The sequence below is a fragment of the Rutidosis leptorrhynchoides genome, chromosome 5 (genome assembly GCF_046630445.1).
Source record: "Rutidosis leptorrhynchoides isolate AG116_Rl617_1_P2 chromosome 5, CSIRO_AGI_Rlap_v1, whole genome shotgun sequence".
NCBI lineage: Eukaryota > Viridiplantae > Streptophyta > Magnoliopsida > Asterales > Asteraceae > Rutidosis > Rutidosis leptorrhynchoides.
In genome coordinates, this window is record NC_092337.1 from 253,763,251 (window position 1) to 253,780,073 (window position 16,823).

Below are 16,823 nucleotides of genomic sequence, written 5' to 3' on the forward strand. Positions count from 1 at the left end.
GGAAATAACATATTCGGTATTAGAGAGAATCGGTAAATTTACATTCCACAGCTTCTTAAACTAGTTTACAATGCAATGGCTATCAAATTAGGATTACAAAGGTTCCTTATATATCCCTCTTCTAAGGAACCATCATTTAGGCTTATTTCACTTTAACACTATACATACTTTGGTGGCCTAACACCCGCAAGTCATGGAACCCTTTGGCAGGCTACTTGACGCTGCCAAGGGTTTTGAACGATTGGACACGTACAATGTCATAAATGAGAACACCCCGCTTCCCACCCCTTTACCTGATGCGATACAGGACTACTTAGACCCGGACGCGTATGACAAATACTACGTTATTTCTAAACAGTTCAAAGTGGTGAAGGTTCCATTTGTTGAAGCCATAGGAAGCCAACCGGGATTGGATGCGGCAAAAAATTGCGAAAATGATCCCGTAGTGTTCTAATGTATGTGTTTTTTATTTAAATGATGGATAACCGTAATCAAACAATTACTTTTACAAGTATTTATAATTATGTTCTGTGTATTCTATATTGTCTTAATTTGCAATATGTACCATTTTAACATATGTTTGTACGTTACCATTATCACAGTAATGTGGCATTTTAATGTTACACTTTATAAATTTGTCATGACATTCATGTATCTAGACCTTGCCGGAATAGACGCGACGGGTACGAAACCCGAAGGCATCCCGTTACGATGTCACTTGGCGCATGCTCAATACGCTAAGAGCCGTTCATGCCGTTCGAAAGCTAGATTGTACTTTGTTCAAGGCATGTGTAACGTAAGAATGGACTTACAATTATTACACCGAATTGTTGCCATAAACAGTTACTTAACGCATTAATTAATAGAATTGAAAGATGCATTAAGTTCAAACAAAACAACCAAACAAATCCATGGTGCATCGCGCTTACAAAGTTGTGATGATTAGTCACAAACTAAAAGTAAAAATATTGAAAAGGAAAAACACCAAGTTTCAACACTTTAAACATAGAATTTTTTCAGATTGGTTGTGTGCCAGGTACGTGGCACAAACTTGCCATCTAACATTTTCAAGTTATACGCTCCGTTACCAAGGGCTTACACAACTTCATAAGGACCCTCCCAATTAGGTCCCAACTTGCCAAAGTCCTCGACCCTTCTAGCTTTGTTGTTACGTCAAACGTAATCACCGGGATAGAACGTGCATTTACGTACAAGTCGATTATAGTATTTGGCTATCTTTTGATTATTGGACGCTTTGTTGATGGCTGCTATTGACCTGCGTTCTTCGAACATATTCAAGTTTTCCCTTAGGTGTATTTCGTTGGCTTCTTCATTGAACTCCGTGATGCACTGCATCGGAATGGCTATTTTAGCTGGGATAACCGCTTCAGACCCATAAACAAGAATGAAAGGCGTCTCCTGGTTTTTAGGTGTGGTCTGAAATGCCCACAAAACCTTTGGCAGTTCATCAATCCAACTTTACGGTCTGTACCCAACCTTGATTTGATACCAGAGACAATGTCCCTGTTAGTGACTTCAACTTAGCCGTTTTCTTACGGGTGAGCGACGGAGCTGAAGCTTTGCTTGATGTTTAGTCCATCGCACCATGCGCGAAACAGGTCGTGTGCAAATTGATTTCCATTATCGCTAACAATTTGATTCGGTATGCCGAAATGAAACACTATCTCCTCCAATGCGAAGTTAACAATGTGTTTTCCTGTTATGCTTTTCGAGGGTTTTGCCTCCACCTATTTGGTGAAGAAATCAACGGCTACCACAAGGTGTCTCCCGTCTGGAAATGGACAGACCAAATCTATTGCCCACTTATGAAAAGGCCAAGCAGATGAGATAGTGATCAATTCATGAGACCGCACGTGAATTTGTGGCGCAATGGCATTGGCAGGAAACATAATTTTTGATAACATTACTTGTATCACGGTACATGGATGGCCAATAGTTGTAGTGACCCGAACTTTTCCATGTTTTTATATATTAAATGAAATTGATATTTACATGATTAAATATTTCCAACATGTTAAGCAATCAAACTTGGTAAGACTTAATTAATTGAAATAGGTTTCATATAGACAATTGACCACCCAAGTTGACCGGTGATTCACGAACGTTAAAACTTGTAAAAACTATATGATGACATATATATGGATATATATATATATATATAGTTAACATGATATTATGATAAGTAAACATATCATTAAGTATATTAACAATGAACTACATATGTAAAAGCAAGACTACTAACTTATTGATTTTGAAACGAGACATATATGTAACGATTATCGTTGTAACGACATTTAATGTATATATATCATATTAAGAGATATTCATACATCATATTATCATGATAATATAATAATTTAAAATCTCATTTGATATTATAAACATTAGGTTAACAACATTTAACAAGATCGTTAACCTAAAGGTTTCAAAACAACACTTACATGTAACAACTCAGTTAAAATGTATATACATGTAGTGTTTTAATATGTATTCATACACTTTTGAAAGACTTCAAAACACTTATCAAAATACTTCTACTTAACAAAAATGCTTACAAGTACATCCTCGTTCAGTTTCATCAACAATTCTACTCGTATGCACCCGTATTCGTACTCGTACAATACACAACTTTTAGATGTATCTACTATTGGTATATACACTCCAATGATCAGCTCTTAGAAGCCCATGTGAGTCACCTAACACATGTGGGAACCATCATTTGGCAACTAGCATGAAATATCTCATAAAATTAGAAAAAATATGAGTAATCATTCATGACTTATTTACATGAAAACAAAATTACATATCCTTTATATCTAATCCATACACCAACGACCAAAAATACCTACAAACACTTTCATTCTTCAATTTTCTTCATCTAATTGATCTCTCTCAAGTTCTATCTTCATGTTCGAAGTGTTATTCATAAATTCTACAAGTTCTAGTTTCATAAAATCAAGAATACTTCCAAGTTTGCTAGCTTACTTCCAATCTTGTAGAGTGATCATCCAACCTCAATAAATCTTTATTATTTATAGTAAGATATCTTTCTAATACAAGGTAATACTCATATTCAAACTTTGATTCAATTTCTATAACTATAACAATCTTATTTCGAGTGGAAATCTTACTTGAACTTGTTTTCGTGTCATGATTCTGCTTCAAGAACTTTCAAGCCATCCAAGGATCCTTTGAAGCTAGATCAATTTTTCTCATTTCTAGTAGCTTTATACAGAAAACTTGAGGTAGTAATGATGTTCATAACATCATTCGATTCATACATATAAATCTATCTTATTCGAAGGTTTAAACTTGTAATCACTAGAACATAGTTTAGTTAATTCTAAACTTGTTCGCAAACAAAAGTTAATCCTTCTAACTTGAATTTTAAAATCAACTAAACACATGTTCTACATCTATATGATATGCTAACTTAATGATTTAAAACCTTGAAACACGAAGAACACTGTAAAACCGGACATATGTCGTCGTAGTAACATCGCGGGCTGTTTTGGGTTAGTTAATTAAAAACTATGATAAACTTTGACTTAAAAGTTGTCCTTCTGGGAAAATGATTTTTCTTATGAACATGAAACTATATCCAAAAATCATGGTTAAACTCAAAGTGGAAGTATGTTTTCTAAAATGGTCATCTAGACGTCGTTCTTTCGACTGAAATGACTACCTTTACAAAAATGACTTGTAACTTATATTTTCGACTATAAACCTATAATTTTCCTATTCAGTTTCATAAAATAGAGTTCAATATGAAACCATAGCAATTTGATTCACCCAAAACGGATTTAAAATGAAGAAGTTATGGGTAAAACAAGATTGGATAATTTTTCTTGTTGTAGCAACGCGAAAATTGGTAACAAATCTATATTAATCATATCCTAGCTAACTTATATTGTATTATACATGTATTCTAATATATTATGTAATCTTAGGATACCATAGACACGTATGCAAATATTTTGACATATCATATCGACCCATGTGTATATATTATTTGGAACAACCATAGACACTCTATATGCAGTAATCAGGGAGTTAGCTATACAGGGTTGAGGTTGATTCCAAAAAATATATATACTTTGAGTTGTGATCTAGCCTGAGACGTGTATACACTGGGTCGTGGATTGATTCAAGATAATATATATCAATTTTTTTTTGCACATCTAACGTTGGACAACTAGTAGGTTACTAACGAGGACAGCTGACTTAATAAACTTAAAACATCAAAATGTATTAAAAGTGTTGTAAATATATTTTGAATATACTTTGATATATATGTACATATTTGTTATAGGTTCGTGAATCGACCAGTGGCCAAGTCTTACTTCCCGACGAAGTAAAAATCTGTGAAAGTGAGTTATAGTCTCACTTTTAAAATCTAATATTTTTGGGATGAGAATACATGCAGGTTTTATAAATGATTTTCAAAATAGACACAAGTACGTGAAACTACATTCTATGGTTGAATTATCGAAATCGAATATGCCCCTTTTTATTAAGTCTGGTAATCTAAGAATTGGGGAACAGATACCCTAATTGACGCGAATCCTAAAGATAGATCTATTGGGCCTAACAAACCCCATCCAAAGTACTGGATGCTTTAGTACTTCGAAATTTATATCATATCCGAAGGGTGTCCCGGAATGATGGGGATATTCTTATATATGCATCTTGTTAATGTCGGTTACCAGGTGTTCACCATATGAATGATTTTTATCTCTATGTATGGGATGTATATTTAAATATGAAATCTTGTAGTCTATTGTTACGATTTGATATATATAGGTTAAACCTATAACTCACCAACATTTTTGTTGACGTTTAAAGCATGTTTATTCTCAGGTGAATATTAAGAGCTTCCGCTGTTGCATACTAAAATAAGGACAAGATTTGGAGTCCATGTTTGTATGATATTATGTAAAAACTGCATTCAAGAAACATATGTCGATGTAATATATTTCTATTGTAAACTATTATGTAATGGTCGTGTGTAAACAGTATATTTTAGATTATCATTATTTGATAATCTACGTAATGCTTTTGAAACCTTTACTGATAAAATAAAGGTTATGGTTGTTTTAAAAAATGAATGCAGTCTTTGAAAAACGTCTCATTTAGAGGTCAAAACCTCGCGACGAAATCAATTAATATGGAACGTTTATAATCAATATGAGCGGGACATTTTAGTTGGTATCCGAGCGTTGGTCTTAGAGAACCAGAAAATTTACATTAGTGTGTCTTATCGAGTTTGTTAGGATGCATTAGTGAGTCTGGATTTCGACTGTGTTTTCTTTAAAAATGATTGCTTAACATTTTTGTTGGAAACTATATATTTTTAACATGTGAATATTATGTGATATATTAATCTCTTAACGTGTTTCATATTATGTGATAGATGTCTACCTCTAGAACAAGTCCCATTGACTCACCTAAAAATAATGAAGAGTCAAATGTAAATTGAAATGATTCGTGGACTGATTCACAAGTTCCCGAAGAGGAACCGGAAGAAGAGTCGGAATCGGAAGAAGAATCGGAACCGGAAGAAGAATCGGAACCAGAAGAAGAAATAGAACCAGTGGGGGAAATAATAAAACGGTTAAATAGAAGAAAATCCTCAACCAACTGACCAAAGTTAATTATGGTCAATGGTGTTTCCGCCAAGGAAGCAAAGTATTGGGAGGATTACCAATTCTCCGATGAATCGGATCCCGACAAGGATTCCGATGATGTTATAGAAATTACCCCAACACAATTTAATAAGGCAAAAGAGAAGAATAAGGGAAAGGGCATAAAAATAGAGAAATTTGATTCCAAACACGATGAACTTTATATGTATCGTCAACACCCGTATTTCTTAAGTTGTGACAATAACCCGGGAACCTCTAAACCACCAGGTTTTTCTAAACCAATGTGGAAAACGACGACTCGTATTAGGGGAACATCATATATCCCTAGAAACTTGGCAAAACGAACCAAAACCGAAGAAGAAGAAACGAGCGAGTCGGAATAAGATAGTTGTATTCGTGTGGTGTAATATATGTAATATAGTGTGCTTATGCTTTATGATATATGTAAAAATTGCTTGTATTAATAAGTATTTTTTTATGAATCTAACTCTTGTCTATTTTATAGTATAAAAACACAAAATGGATAGACAACCCAATATTTTAAGAGATCTACCCGGAGACATGATTGATGAAATCTTGTCTAGAGTCGGTCAGAATTCCTCGGCACAACTATTTAAGGCGAGATCAGTTTGTAAGACATTCGAAGAACGTCCCAAGAATGCCTTGATTTATAAAAGGCTTTTGTTCGAAAGATGGGGGATATCACATTGGGAAATCCATAAGTTACGATGTGTTTACTTTGACGCATATATTGGAGGGAACCCAAATGCTATTTTACGCAACGGGTTAAGAAATTATTTTGACTCAATATATCCGAATATAGGACTTCGTGATTTAGAAAAAGCAGCTAACATGCAACATAAAGAAGCATGTTATGCTTACGGGTTAGTAATGTTCGCTTCTCACCAAAGTGAGAACAAGAACATCGGGCTACAACTATTAAACAAAACGTTCCCACAAGTGACGGAGTCGGTAATTGAGGTAAGAAATGAGGTTTTTAGGTTATTACGAGACTGTTGGTCATTGCGTAACCTTCATCCTTATGACGACGTTACAACACATTGTCTTACTATCGGTCACAACGGTTATGTTCCACAAAACCAAGGATGGGAAATGGTATTAGTAAAACCAGAATGCATGACTTGTTTCTGGACGTATGAATTACGTGTCTTTATTACCTTTGCTGAACGCCTTATTTATTAACTAGAATTATCTTCGCAACTACTTTGTATCAAAGTTTTATGTGCTATATTTCATGCTATATGTAAAAAAAAAACGGTATTGTAAGTTTGCAAGTTATTGTATAAAGGTTTGAATATGATTTTTTTTTTTTTTGTGATTAGTTTTTCATATAGAATTGTAGTAGTTGAAATGGTATGTTAGCAACTAAGTATAAACTTAACGGGTAGGTATTACCTGAATTAAAGAGTATAAAACGGTAATATGAAGAAAGAGCTTTTATAAATAAGTTCATATTATGCTACGAAATACTATTGACTACTCTTGATATTCTATATGATTAACTCGTTTCATTTGACTATTTTGAAGGAAATGGCACCGACTACTCGACACACCTTGAATATGAGCGAAGAGGAATTTTGTGTCTTTCTTGCTTCAAACATAGTCGCAGTACAGGCTGCGCTACATACCAACAATAACTCCGAATCTAGCAATGCAGCTAACGGCGCAAGAAATCGTGTAGGATGCACCTACAAAGAATTCACTGCCTGCAAACCTTTGGAATTTGATGGAACCGAAGGACCGTTCGGATTGAAACGGTGGACCGAGAAGGTCGAATCGGTGTTTGCCATAAGTAAGTGTACTGAAGAGGACAAAGTAAAGTACGCTACGCATACCTTCACAGGTACTGCGTTAACATGGTGGAATACCTATCTAGAGCAAGTGGGACAAGATGATGCTTACACACTAACGTGGTCAGCATTCAAGCACTTGATGAACGAGAAGTACCGTCCCAGAACCGAGGTCAATAAGCTCAAGACAGAACTTAGAGGGTTACGAACCCAAGGATTTGATATTACCACGTACGAAAGACGATTCACAGAATTGTGCCTATTGTGTCCGAGAGCGTTCGAAGATGAGGAAGAGAAGATCGACGCGTTTGTGAAAGGATTACTGGAAAGAATCCAAGAAGATATAAGTTCACACGAGCCCGCCTCCATACAACAGGCATGTAGAATGGCTCACAAACTAGTGAACCAGATTGAGGAAAGAATTAAAGAACAGGCTGCTGAAGAGGCCAATGTGAAGCAAGTCAAAAGAAAGTGGGAGGAAAACGGTAATAAGAATCACCAATACAACAACAACAGAAATTACAAGAATAATCGCAATAACTATCCCAACAATCGCAACATCAATCGCAACTACAACAAACGGCCCAAAAACAACAACAACAACAACAACAACAACTACAACAATCATCCCAACAACAATAACAACCGCAACAACAACAACAATCAGAAGCAGCTATGCCAAAGGTGTGAAAAGTATCACTCGGGGTTCTGCACCAAATTTTGCAACAAGTGTAAAAGAAATGGTCATAGCGCGGCGAAGTGTGAGGTCTACGGACCAGGGGTTAACAGAACGAAAGGAACAAATGGTGTCGGAATGAGTAATGGCGGAGCAAATAGTGTCGGAGCAAGTTATGCCAATGTAGTTTGTTATAAATGTGGAAAACCGGGCCACATTATTAGAAATTGCCCGAACCAGGAGAACACAAATGGATAAGGCTGTGGAAGAGTTTTCAATATTAATGCGGCAGAGGCACAGGAAGACCCGGAGCTTGTTACGGGTACGTTTCTTATTGACAATAAATCTGCTTACGTTTTATTTGATTCGGGTGCGGATAGAAGCTATATGAGTAGAGATTTTTGTGCTAAATTAAGTTGTCCATTGACGTCGATGGATAGTAAATTTTTACTCGAATTAGCAAACGGTAAATTAATTTCAGCAGATTATATATGCCGGAATCGAGAAATTAAACTGGGTAGCGAAATATTTAAGATTGATTTGATACCCGTAGAGTTAGAGAGTTTTGATGTAATAGTTGGCATGGACTGGCTGAAGAAGGTGAAAGCAGAGATCGTATGTTATAAAAATGCAATTCGCATTGTACGAGAAGAAGGAGAACCCTTAATGGTGTACGGAGAAAAGGGCAACACGAAGCTACATCTTATTAGTAATTTGAAGGCACAAAAACTAATAAGAAAAGGTTGCTATGCTGTTCTAGCACACGTCGAGAAAGTACAAACTGAAGAAAAGAGCATCAATGATGTTCCCGTCACAAAAGAATTTCCCGATGTATTTTCGAAAGAATTACCTGGACTACCTCCACATCGATCTGTTGAATTTCAAATAGATCTTGTACCAGGAGCTGCACCAATAGCTCGTGCTCCTTATAGACTCGCACCCAGTGAGATGAAAGAACTGCAAAGCCAACTGCAAGAACTATTAGAACGTGGTTTCATTCGACCAAGCACATCACCATGGGGAGCTCCTGTTTTGTTTGTCAAGAAGAAGGATGGTACATTTAGGTTGTGTATTGACTACAGAGAGTTGAACAAACTTACCATCAAAAACCGTTATCCACTGCCGAGAATTGACGACTTATTTGATCAACTACAAGGCTCGTCGGTTTATTCGAAGATCGATTTACATTCTGGATATCATCAAATACGAGTAAAGGAGGATGATATTCCAAAAACTGCTTTTAGGACGCGTTATGGTCATTACGAGTTTATGGTTATGCCGTTTGGATTGACTAACGCACCAGCTGTGTTCATGGACCTTATGAACCGAGTGTGTGGGCCATATCTTGACAAGTTTGTCATTGTTTTCATCGATGACATACTTATTTACTCTAAGAATGATCAAGAGCACGAAGAACATTTGAGAAAAGTGCTAGAAGTATTGAGGAAAGAAAAACTGTACGCTAAGTTTTCAAAGTGTGCATTTTGGTTGGAAGAAGTTCAATTCCTCGGTCACATAGTGAACAAATAAGGTATCCAGGTGGACCCAGCAAAGATCGAAACCGTTGAAAAGTGGGAAACCCCAAAAACTCCGAAGCATGTACGTCAATTTTTAGGATTGGCTGGTTACTACAGAAGATTCATCCAAGATTTCTCCAAAATAGCAAAACCGTTGACTGCATTAACGCATAAAGGGAAGAAATTTGAATGGAAGGATGAACAAGAGAAGGCGTTTCAATTATTGAAGAAAAAGCTAACTACGGCACCTATATTGTCATTGCCTGAAGGGAATGATGATTTTGTGATTTATTGTGACGCATCAAAGCAAGGTCTCGGTTGTGTATTAATGCAACGGATGAAGGTGATTGCTTATGCATCTAGACAATTGAAGATTCACTATCAAAATTATACGACGCATGATTTGGAATTAGACGCTGTTATTTTTGCATTAAAGTCTTGGAGGCCCTACTTATATGGGGTCAAAAGTATTATATATACCGACCACAAAAGTCTTCAACACATATTTAATCTGAAACAACTGAATATGAGGCTGCGTAGGTGGATTGAATTGTTGAATGATTACGACTTTGAGATTCGTTACCACCCGGGGAAGGCAAATGTGGTAGCCGGCGCCTTGAGCAGAAAGGACACAGAACCCATTCGAGTAAAATCTATGAATATAATGATTCACACTAACCTTACTACTCAAATAAAGGAGGCGCAACAAGAAGTTTTAAAAGAGGGAAATTTAAAGGATGAAATACCCAAAGGATCGGAGAAGCATCTTAATATTCGGGAAGACGGAACCCGGTATAGGGCTGAAAGAATTTGGGTACCAAAAATTGGAGATATGAGAGAAATGGTACTTAGAGAAGCTCATAAAACCAGATACTCAATACATCCGGGAACGGGGAAGATGTACAAGGATCTTAAGAAACATTTTTGGTGGCCAGGTATGAAAGCCGATATTGCTAAATATGTAGGAGAATGTTTGACGTGTTCTAAGGTAAAAGCTAAACATCAGAAACCATCAGGTCTACTACAACAACCTGAAATCCCGGAATGGAAATGGGAAAACATTACCATGGATTTCATTACTAAATTGCCAAGGACTGCAAGTGGTTATGATACTATTTGGGTAATAGTTGATCGTCTCACCAAGTCAGCACACTTTCTGCCAATAAGAGAAGATGACAAGATGGAGAAGTTAGCACGACTGTATTTGAAGGAAGTCATCTCCAGACATGGAATACCAATCTCTATTATCTCTGATAGGGATGGCAGATTTATTTCAAGATTCTGGCAGACATTACAGTAAGCATTAGGAACTCGTCTAGACATGAGTACTGCCTATCATCCACAAACTAATGGGCAGAGCGAAAGGACGATACAAACACTTGAAGACATGCTACGAGCATGTGTTATTGATTTCGGAAACAGTTGGGATCGACATCTACCGTTAGCAGAATTTTCCTACAACAACAGCTATCATTCAAGCATTGAGATGGCGCCGTTTGAAGCACTTTATGGTAGAAAGTGCAGGTCTCCGATTTGTTGGAGTGAAGTGAGGGATAGATAGATTACGGGTCCGGAGATAATACAAGAAACTACCGAGAAGATCATCCAAATTCAACAACGGTTGAAAACCGCCCAAAGTCGACAAAAGAGCTACGCTGACATTAAAAGAAAAGACATAGAATTTGAAATTGGAGAAATGGTCATGCTTAAGGTTGCACCTTGGAAAGGTGTTGTTCGATTTGGTAAACAAGGGAAATTAAATCCAAGGTATATTGGACCATTCAAGATTATTGATCGTGTCGGACCAGTAGCTTACCGACTTGAGTTACCTCAACAACTTGCGAATGTACATAACACTTTCCACGTCTCGAATTTGAAGAAATGTTTTGCTAAAGAAGATCTCAATATTCCGTTGGATGAAATCCAAATCAATGAAAAACTTCAATTCATTGAAGAACCCGTCGAAATAATGGATCGTGAGGTTAAGAGACTTAAACAAAACAAGATACCGATTGTTAAGGTTCGATGGAATGCTCGTAGAGGACCCGAGTTCACCTGGGAGCGTGAAGATCATATGAAGAAGAAATACCCGCATCTATTTCCAGAAGATTCGTCAACACTTTCAACAGCTTAAAATTTCGGGACGAAATTTATTTAACGGGTAGGCACTGTAGTGACCCGAACTTTTCCATGTTTTTATATATTAAATGAAATTGATATTTACATGATTAAATATTTCCAACATGTTAAGCAATCAAACTTGTTAAGACTTGATTAATTGAAATAGGTTTCATATAGACAATTGACCACCCAAGTTGACCGGTGATTCATGAACGTTAAAACTTGTAAAAACTATATGATGACATATATATGGATATATATAGTTAACATGATATTATGATAAGTAAACATATCATTAAGTATATTAACAATGAACTACATATGTAAAAGCAAGACTACTAACTTAATGATTTTGAAACGAGACATATATGTAACGATTATCGTTGTAACGACATTTAATGTATATATATCATATTAAGAGATATTCATACATTATATTATCATGATAATATAATAATTTAAAATATCATTTGATATTATAAACATTGGGTTAACAACATTTAACAAGATCGTTAACCTAAAGGTTTCAAAACAACACTTACATGTAACGACTAACGATGACTTAACGACTCAGTTAAAATGTATATACATGTAGTGTTTTAATATTTATTCATACACTTTTGAAAGACTTCAAAACACTTATCAAAATACTTCTACTTAACAAAAATGCTTAAAAGTACATCCTCGTTCAGTTTCATCAACAAGTCTACTCGTATGCACCCGTATTCGTACTCGTACAATACACAGCTTTTAGATGTATCTACTATTGGTATATACACTCCAATGATTAGCTCTTAGCAGCCCATGTGAGTCACCTAATACATGTGGGAACCATCATTTGGCAACTAGCATGAAATATCTCATAAAATTACAAAAAATATGAGTAATCATTCATGACTTATTTACATGAAAACAAAATTACATATCCTTTATATCTAATCCATACACCAATGACCAAAAACACCTACAAACACTTTCATTCTTCAATTTTCTTCATCTAATTGATCTCTCTCAAGTTCTATCTTCAAGTTCTAAGTGTTCTTCATAAATTCCACAAGTTCTAGTTTCATAAAATCAAGAGAACTTCCAAGTTTGCTAGCTTACTTCCAATCTTGTAGAGTGATCATCCAACCTCAAGAAATCTTTATTATTTACAGTAATATATCTTTCTAATACAAGGTAATACTCATATTCAAACTTTGATTCAATTTCTATAACTATAACCATCTTATTTCGAGTGGAAATCTTACTTGAACTTGTTTTCGTGTCATGATTCTGCTTCAAGAACTTTCAAGCCATCCAAGGATCCTTTGAAGCTAGATCCATTTTTCTCATTTCTAGTAGCTTTATCCAGAAAACTTGAGGTAGTAATGATGTTCATAACATCATTCAATTCATACATATAAAGCTATCTTATTCGAAGGTTTAAACTTGTAATCACTAGAACATAGTTTAGTTAATTCTAAACTTGTTCGCAAACAAAAGTTAATCCTTCTAACTTGACTTTTAAAATCAACTAAACACATATTCTACATCTATATGATATGCTAACTTAATGATTTAAAACCTGGAAACACGAATAACGCTGTAAAACCGGACATACGCCGTCGTAGTAACACCGCGGGCTGTTTTGGGTTAGTTAATTAAAAACTATGATAAACTTTGATTTAAAAGTTGTTCTTCTGGGAAAATGATTTTTCTTATGAACATGCAACTATATCCAAAAATCATGGTTAAACTCAAAGTGGAAGTATGTTTTCTAAAATGGTCATCTAGACGTCGTTCTTTCGACTGAAATGACTACCTTTACAAAAATGACTTGTAACTTATATTTCCGACTATAAACCTATACTTTTTCTATTTGGATTCATAAAATATAGTTCAATATGAAACCATAGCAATTTGATTCACTCAAAACGGATTTAAAATGAAGAAGTTATGGGTAAAAAAAGATTGGATAATTTTTCTTGTTGTAGCAACGTGAAAATTGGTAACAAATCTATATTAATAATATCCTAGCTAACTTATATTGTATTATATATTTATTCTAATATATTATGTAATCTTGGGATACCATAGACACGTATGCAAATGTTTTGACATATCATATCGACCCATGTGTATATATTATTTGGAACAACCATAGACACTCTATATGCAGTAATGAGGGAGTTAGCTATACAGGGTTGAGGTTGATTCCAAAAAATATATATACTTTGAGTTGTGATCTAGCCTGAGACGTGTATACACTAGGTCGTGGATTGATTCAAGATAATATATATCAAATTTTTTTTGTACATCTAACGTTGGACAACTAGTTGTAGGTTACTAACGAGGACAGCTGACTTAATAAACTTAAAACATCAAAATGTATTAAAAGTGTTGTAAATATATTTTGAATATACTTTGATATATATGTACATATTTGTTATAGGGTCGTGAATCGACCAGTGGCCAAGTCTTACTTCCCGACGAAGTAAAAATCAGTGAAAGTGAGTTATAGTCCCACTTTTAAAATCTAATATTTTTGGGATGAGAATTCATGCAGGTTTTATAAATGATTTACAAAATAGACACAAGTACGTGAAACTACATTCTATGGTTGAATTATTGAAATCGAATATGCCCCTTTTTATTAAGTCTGGTAATCTAAGAATTAAGGAACAGACACCCTAATTGACGCGAATCCTAAAGATAGATCTATTGGGCCTAACAAACCCCATCCAAAGTACCGGATGCTTTAGTACTTCGAAATTTATATCATATCCGAAGGGTGTCCCGGAATGATGGGGATATTCTTATATATGCATCTTGTTAATGTCGGTTACCAGGTGTTCACCATATGAATGATTTTTATCTATATGTATGAGATGTATATTTAAATATGAAATCTTGTGGTCTATTGTTACGATTTGATATATATAGGTTAAACCTATAACTCACCAACATTTTTGTTGACGTTTAAAGCATGTTTATTCTCAGGTGAATATTAAGAGCTTCCGCTGTTTCATACTAAAATAAGGACAAGATTTGGAGTCCATGTTTGTATGATATTATGTAAAAACTGCATTCAAGAAACATATGTCGATGTAATATATTTCTATTGTAAACCATTACGTAATGGTCGTGTGTAAACTGTATATTTTAGATTATCATTATTTGATAATCTACGTGATGCTTTTGAAACCTTTATTGATAAAATAAAGGTTATGGTTGTTTTAAAAAATGAATGCAGTCTTTGAAAAACCTCTCATATAGAGGTCAAAACCTCGCGACGAAATCAATTAATATGGAACGTTTATAATCAATATGAGCGGGACATTTCAATAGTAGCCCAGACACATAATATTTCCCACAACGGTGCTCAGTCCTGAATGCATCCCACATGTTCCCTTATGTACTTCTCTAAACACCATCTCAGCTTCTTGTGGACCAACGCACCATAGCAAAGGTCCCAAAAAGGATTTCTTGTAAAGAACGTTGTCACGCATTGTGTACATTGGGTGCTTTGATGCGTATTTTCCTAGCCGCTACGCTGTCAACGGGTAGCATTCCGTCTTTCAGGTAAGCAATAATAGGATTAATCCAAGTATCCACTGCCTCGACAGTGGTTGTCATCTGCAAACATCAATCTCTATCAAAACTTTAACCTTATCCTGGATTTATTTTGCCAACGAATTGTTTGTAGTCATGTTTAGTCTTTATAAGCACAATGGCTTGATAACTGTACCACGTCAGTAGATTTTCGTTCAACAACATCGATCTATGCGTCCTTAGTGAAATGGTTGAATATGAAAGAAGCAAGTTTGCTAAGCGTGTCAACCTTTTTGTTCATTGACCTTGGCACTTGCCTGATTGAGAAAGAATTAAATTTGTTAGCCATTTCCTCAGCTAAGTCAAATTTTTTTTCATGGCCGGATCTCTGGCTTCGAACGTTCCATTCAATTGATTTGCTACCAGTTGGGAGTCAACTGCAACTTTCAACGTCTTAATACCCATTTTCTTCGCTATGCGTAACCCAGAGACTAACGCTTCATATTCAGCTTCATTGTTAGAGATGGGAAACATGAAGCATAGTGCATAAGTGTGTTCTTTGCCATCAGGGTTGGTAAGTATCAATCCAGCTCCGGCCCCTTCCGAACTGCTCCATCGGTATAGAGTTCCCACGTCACGGCGTGTGGAGCAGTTTCATCGACAGGTGTCGCTGGTCCAGAGTTAATAAATTCTACCATGAAATCAGAAAATATTTGCCCCTTAACGGCATTATTGGGGGGAGGGGGGGCCAAACTGATTTCGTGTTCTCCTAGCTTAATTGCCCATTTCTCCATTCGGCCGAAAATCTCTGGTTTGTTTGAAACTTGCAATGCAAATGTTAGAAGCATCATCCATTGCACTTATGCGTTCCAGTAGCTTCATACTTGGTTGATAGGTGAGTCAGTTAGCACCAAAATGTGTTGTGCTTGAAAGTATCACCTTAATCTCCTTGCAGTATGGATCAAAGCGTAAACAAGCTTTTCAACGGGATTATAATTAACTTCGCCATGCTGAAAAACTTTGTTAACAAAGTACACCAGCATCTGGATCCCATCACGTTCCGCTATGAGTACCAAGCTGATGGTTTCGGTTCTCGCTGCCAGATTTATAGTCAAAGTTTCTCCTGAAATTTTGAAAATGTTAGTGAATAAGTATAAGTCATTCGTGCCGTGAACCGGAACGAATACTTTACCTGATACTGGGGCGGTTAGCATAGGTAGGGTCCTGATTATGGATTTCATTTCTTGGAAGGCGTGTTCTGCTTCTGGTGTCCAACTAAAATTCTTTCCAACGCTGGCCTTCAAGACTTGAAAGAATGGAAGCGAACGTTCCGCTGCCTTTGACAACAACCTGGATAACGCTGCCAACTTCCCATTTAAACTTTAGACCTCCTTTTTTGTTATTAGTGCTGCCATATCGTCCACTGTTTGAATCTTTTTTGGGTTTAATCTTATGACACGTGGCGTTACGACGTGACCAAGGAAATTGCCCTCTTCAA

The 16,823-nt window shown here is 35.8% G+C and overlaps 1 protein-coding gene across 1 annotated transcript; it reads right to left on the reverse strand.

Moving 5' to 3' along the window:
• Positions 1-1,173: 1,173 nt before the first annotated feature.
• On the reverse strand, positions 1,174-1,910 carry LOC139849344 (uncharacterized). The gene is made up of 2 exons (XM_071839003.1): positions 1,809-1,910; positions 1,174-1,437 (listed from the first exon to the last, which is right to left on the reverse strand). Exons 1-2 carry the CDS (start codon positions 1,908-1,910, stop codon positions 1,174-1,176), a joined length of 366 nt encoding a protein of 121 aa, XP_071695104.1.
• Between the last annotated feature and the right edge of the window lie 14,913 nt (positions 1,911-16,823).

Excerpts from the sequence above, each read along its gene's own strand:
- LOC139849344 (XM_071839003.1), bottom strand. The coding sequence starts at position 1,910 with ATGTTTCCTGCCAATGCCATTGCGCCACAAATTCACGTGCGGTCTCAT. Across the intron at positions 1,438-1,808 it reads ATAAGTGGGCAATAGATTTG|ACCACACCTAAAAACCAGGA; the intron begins GTCTGTCCATTT and ends TGGGCATTTCAG.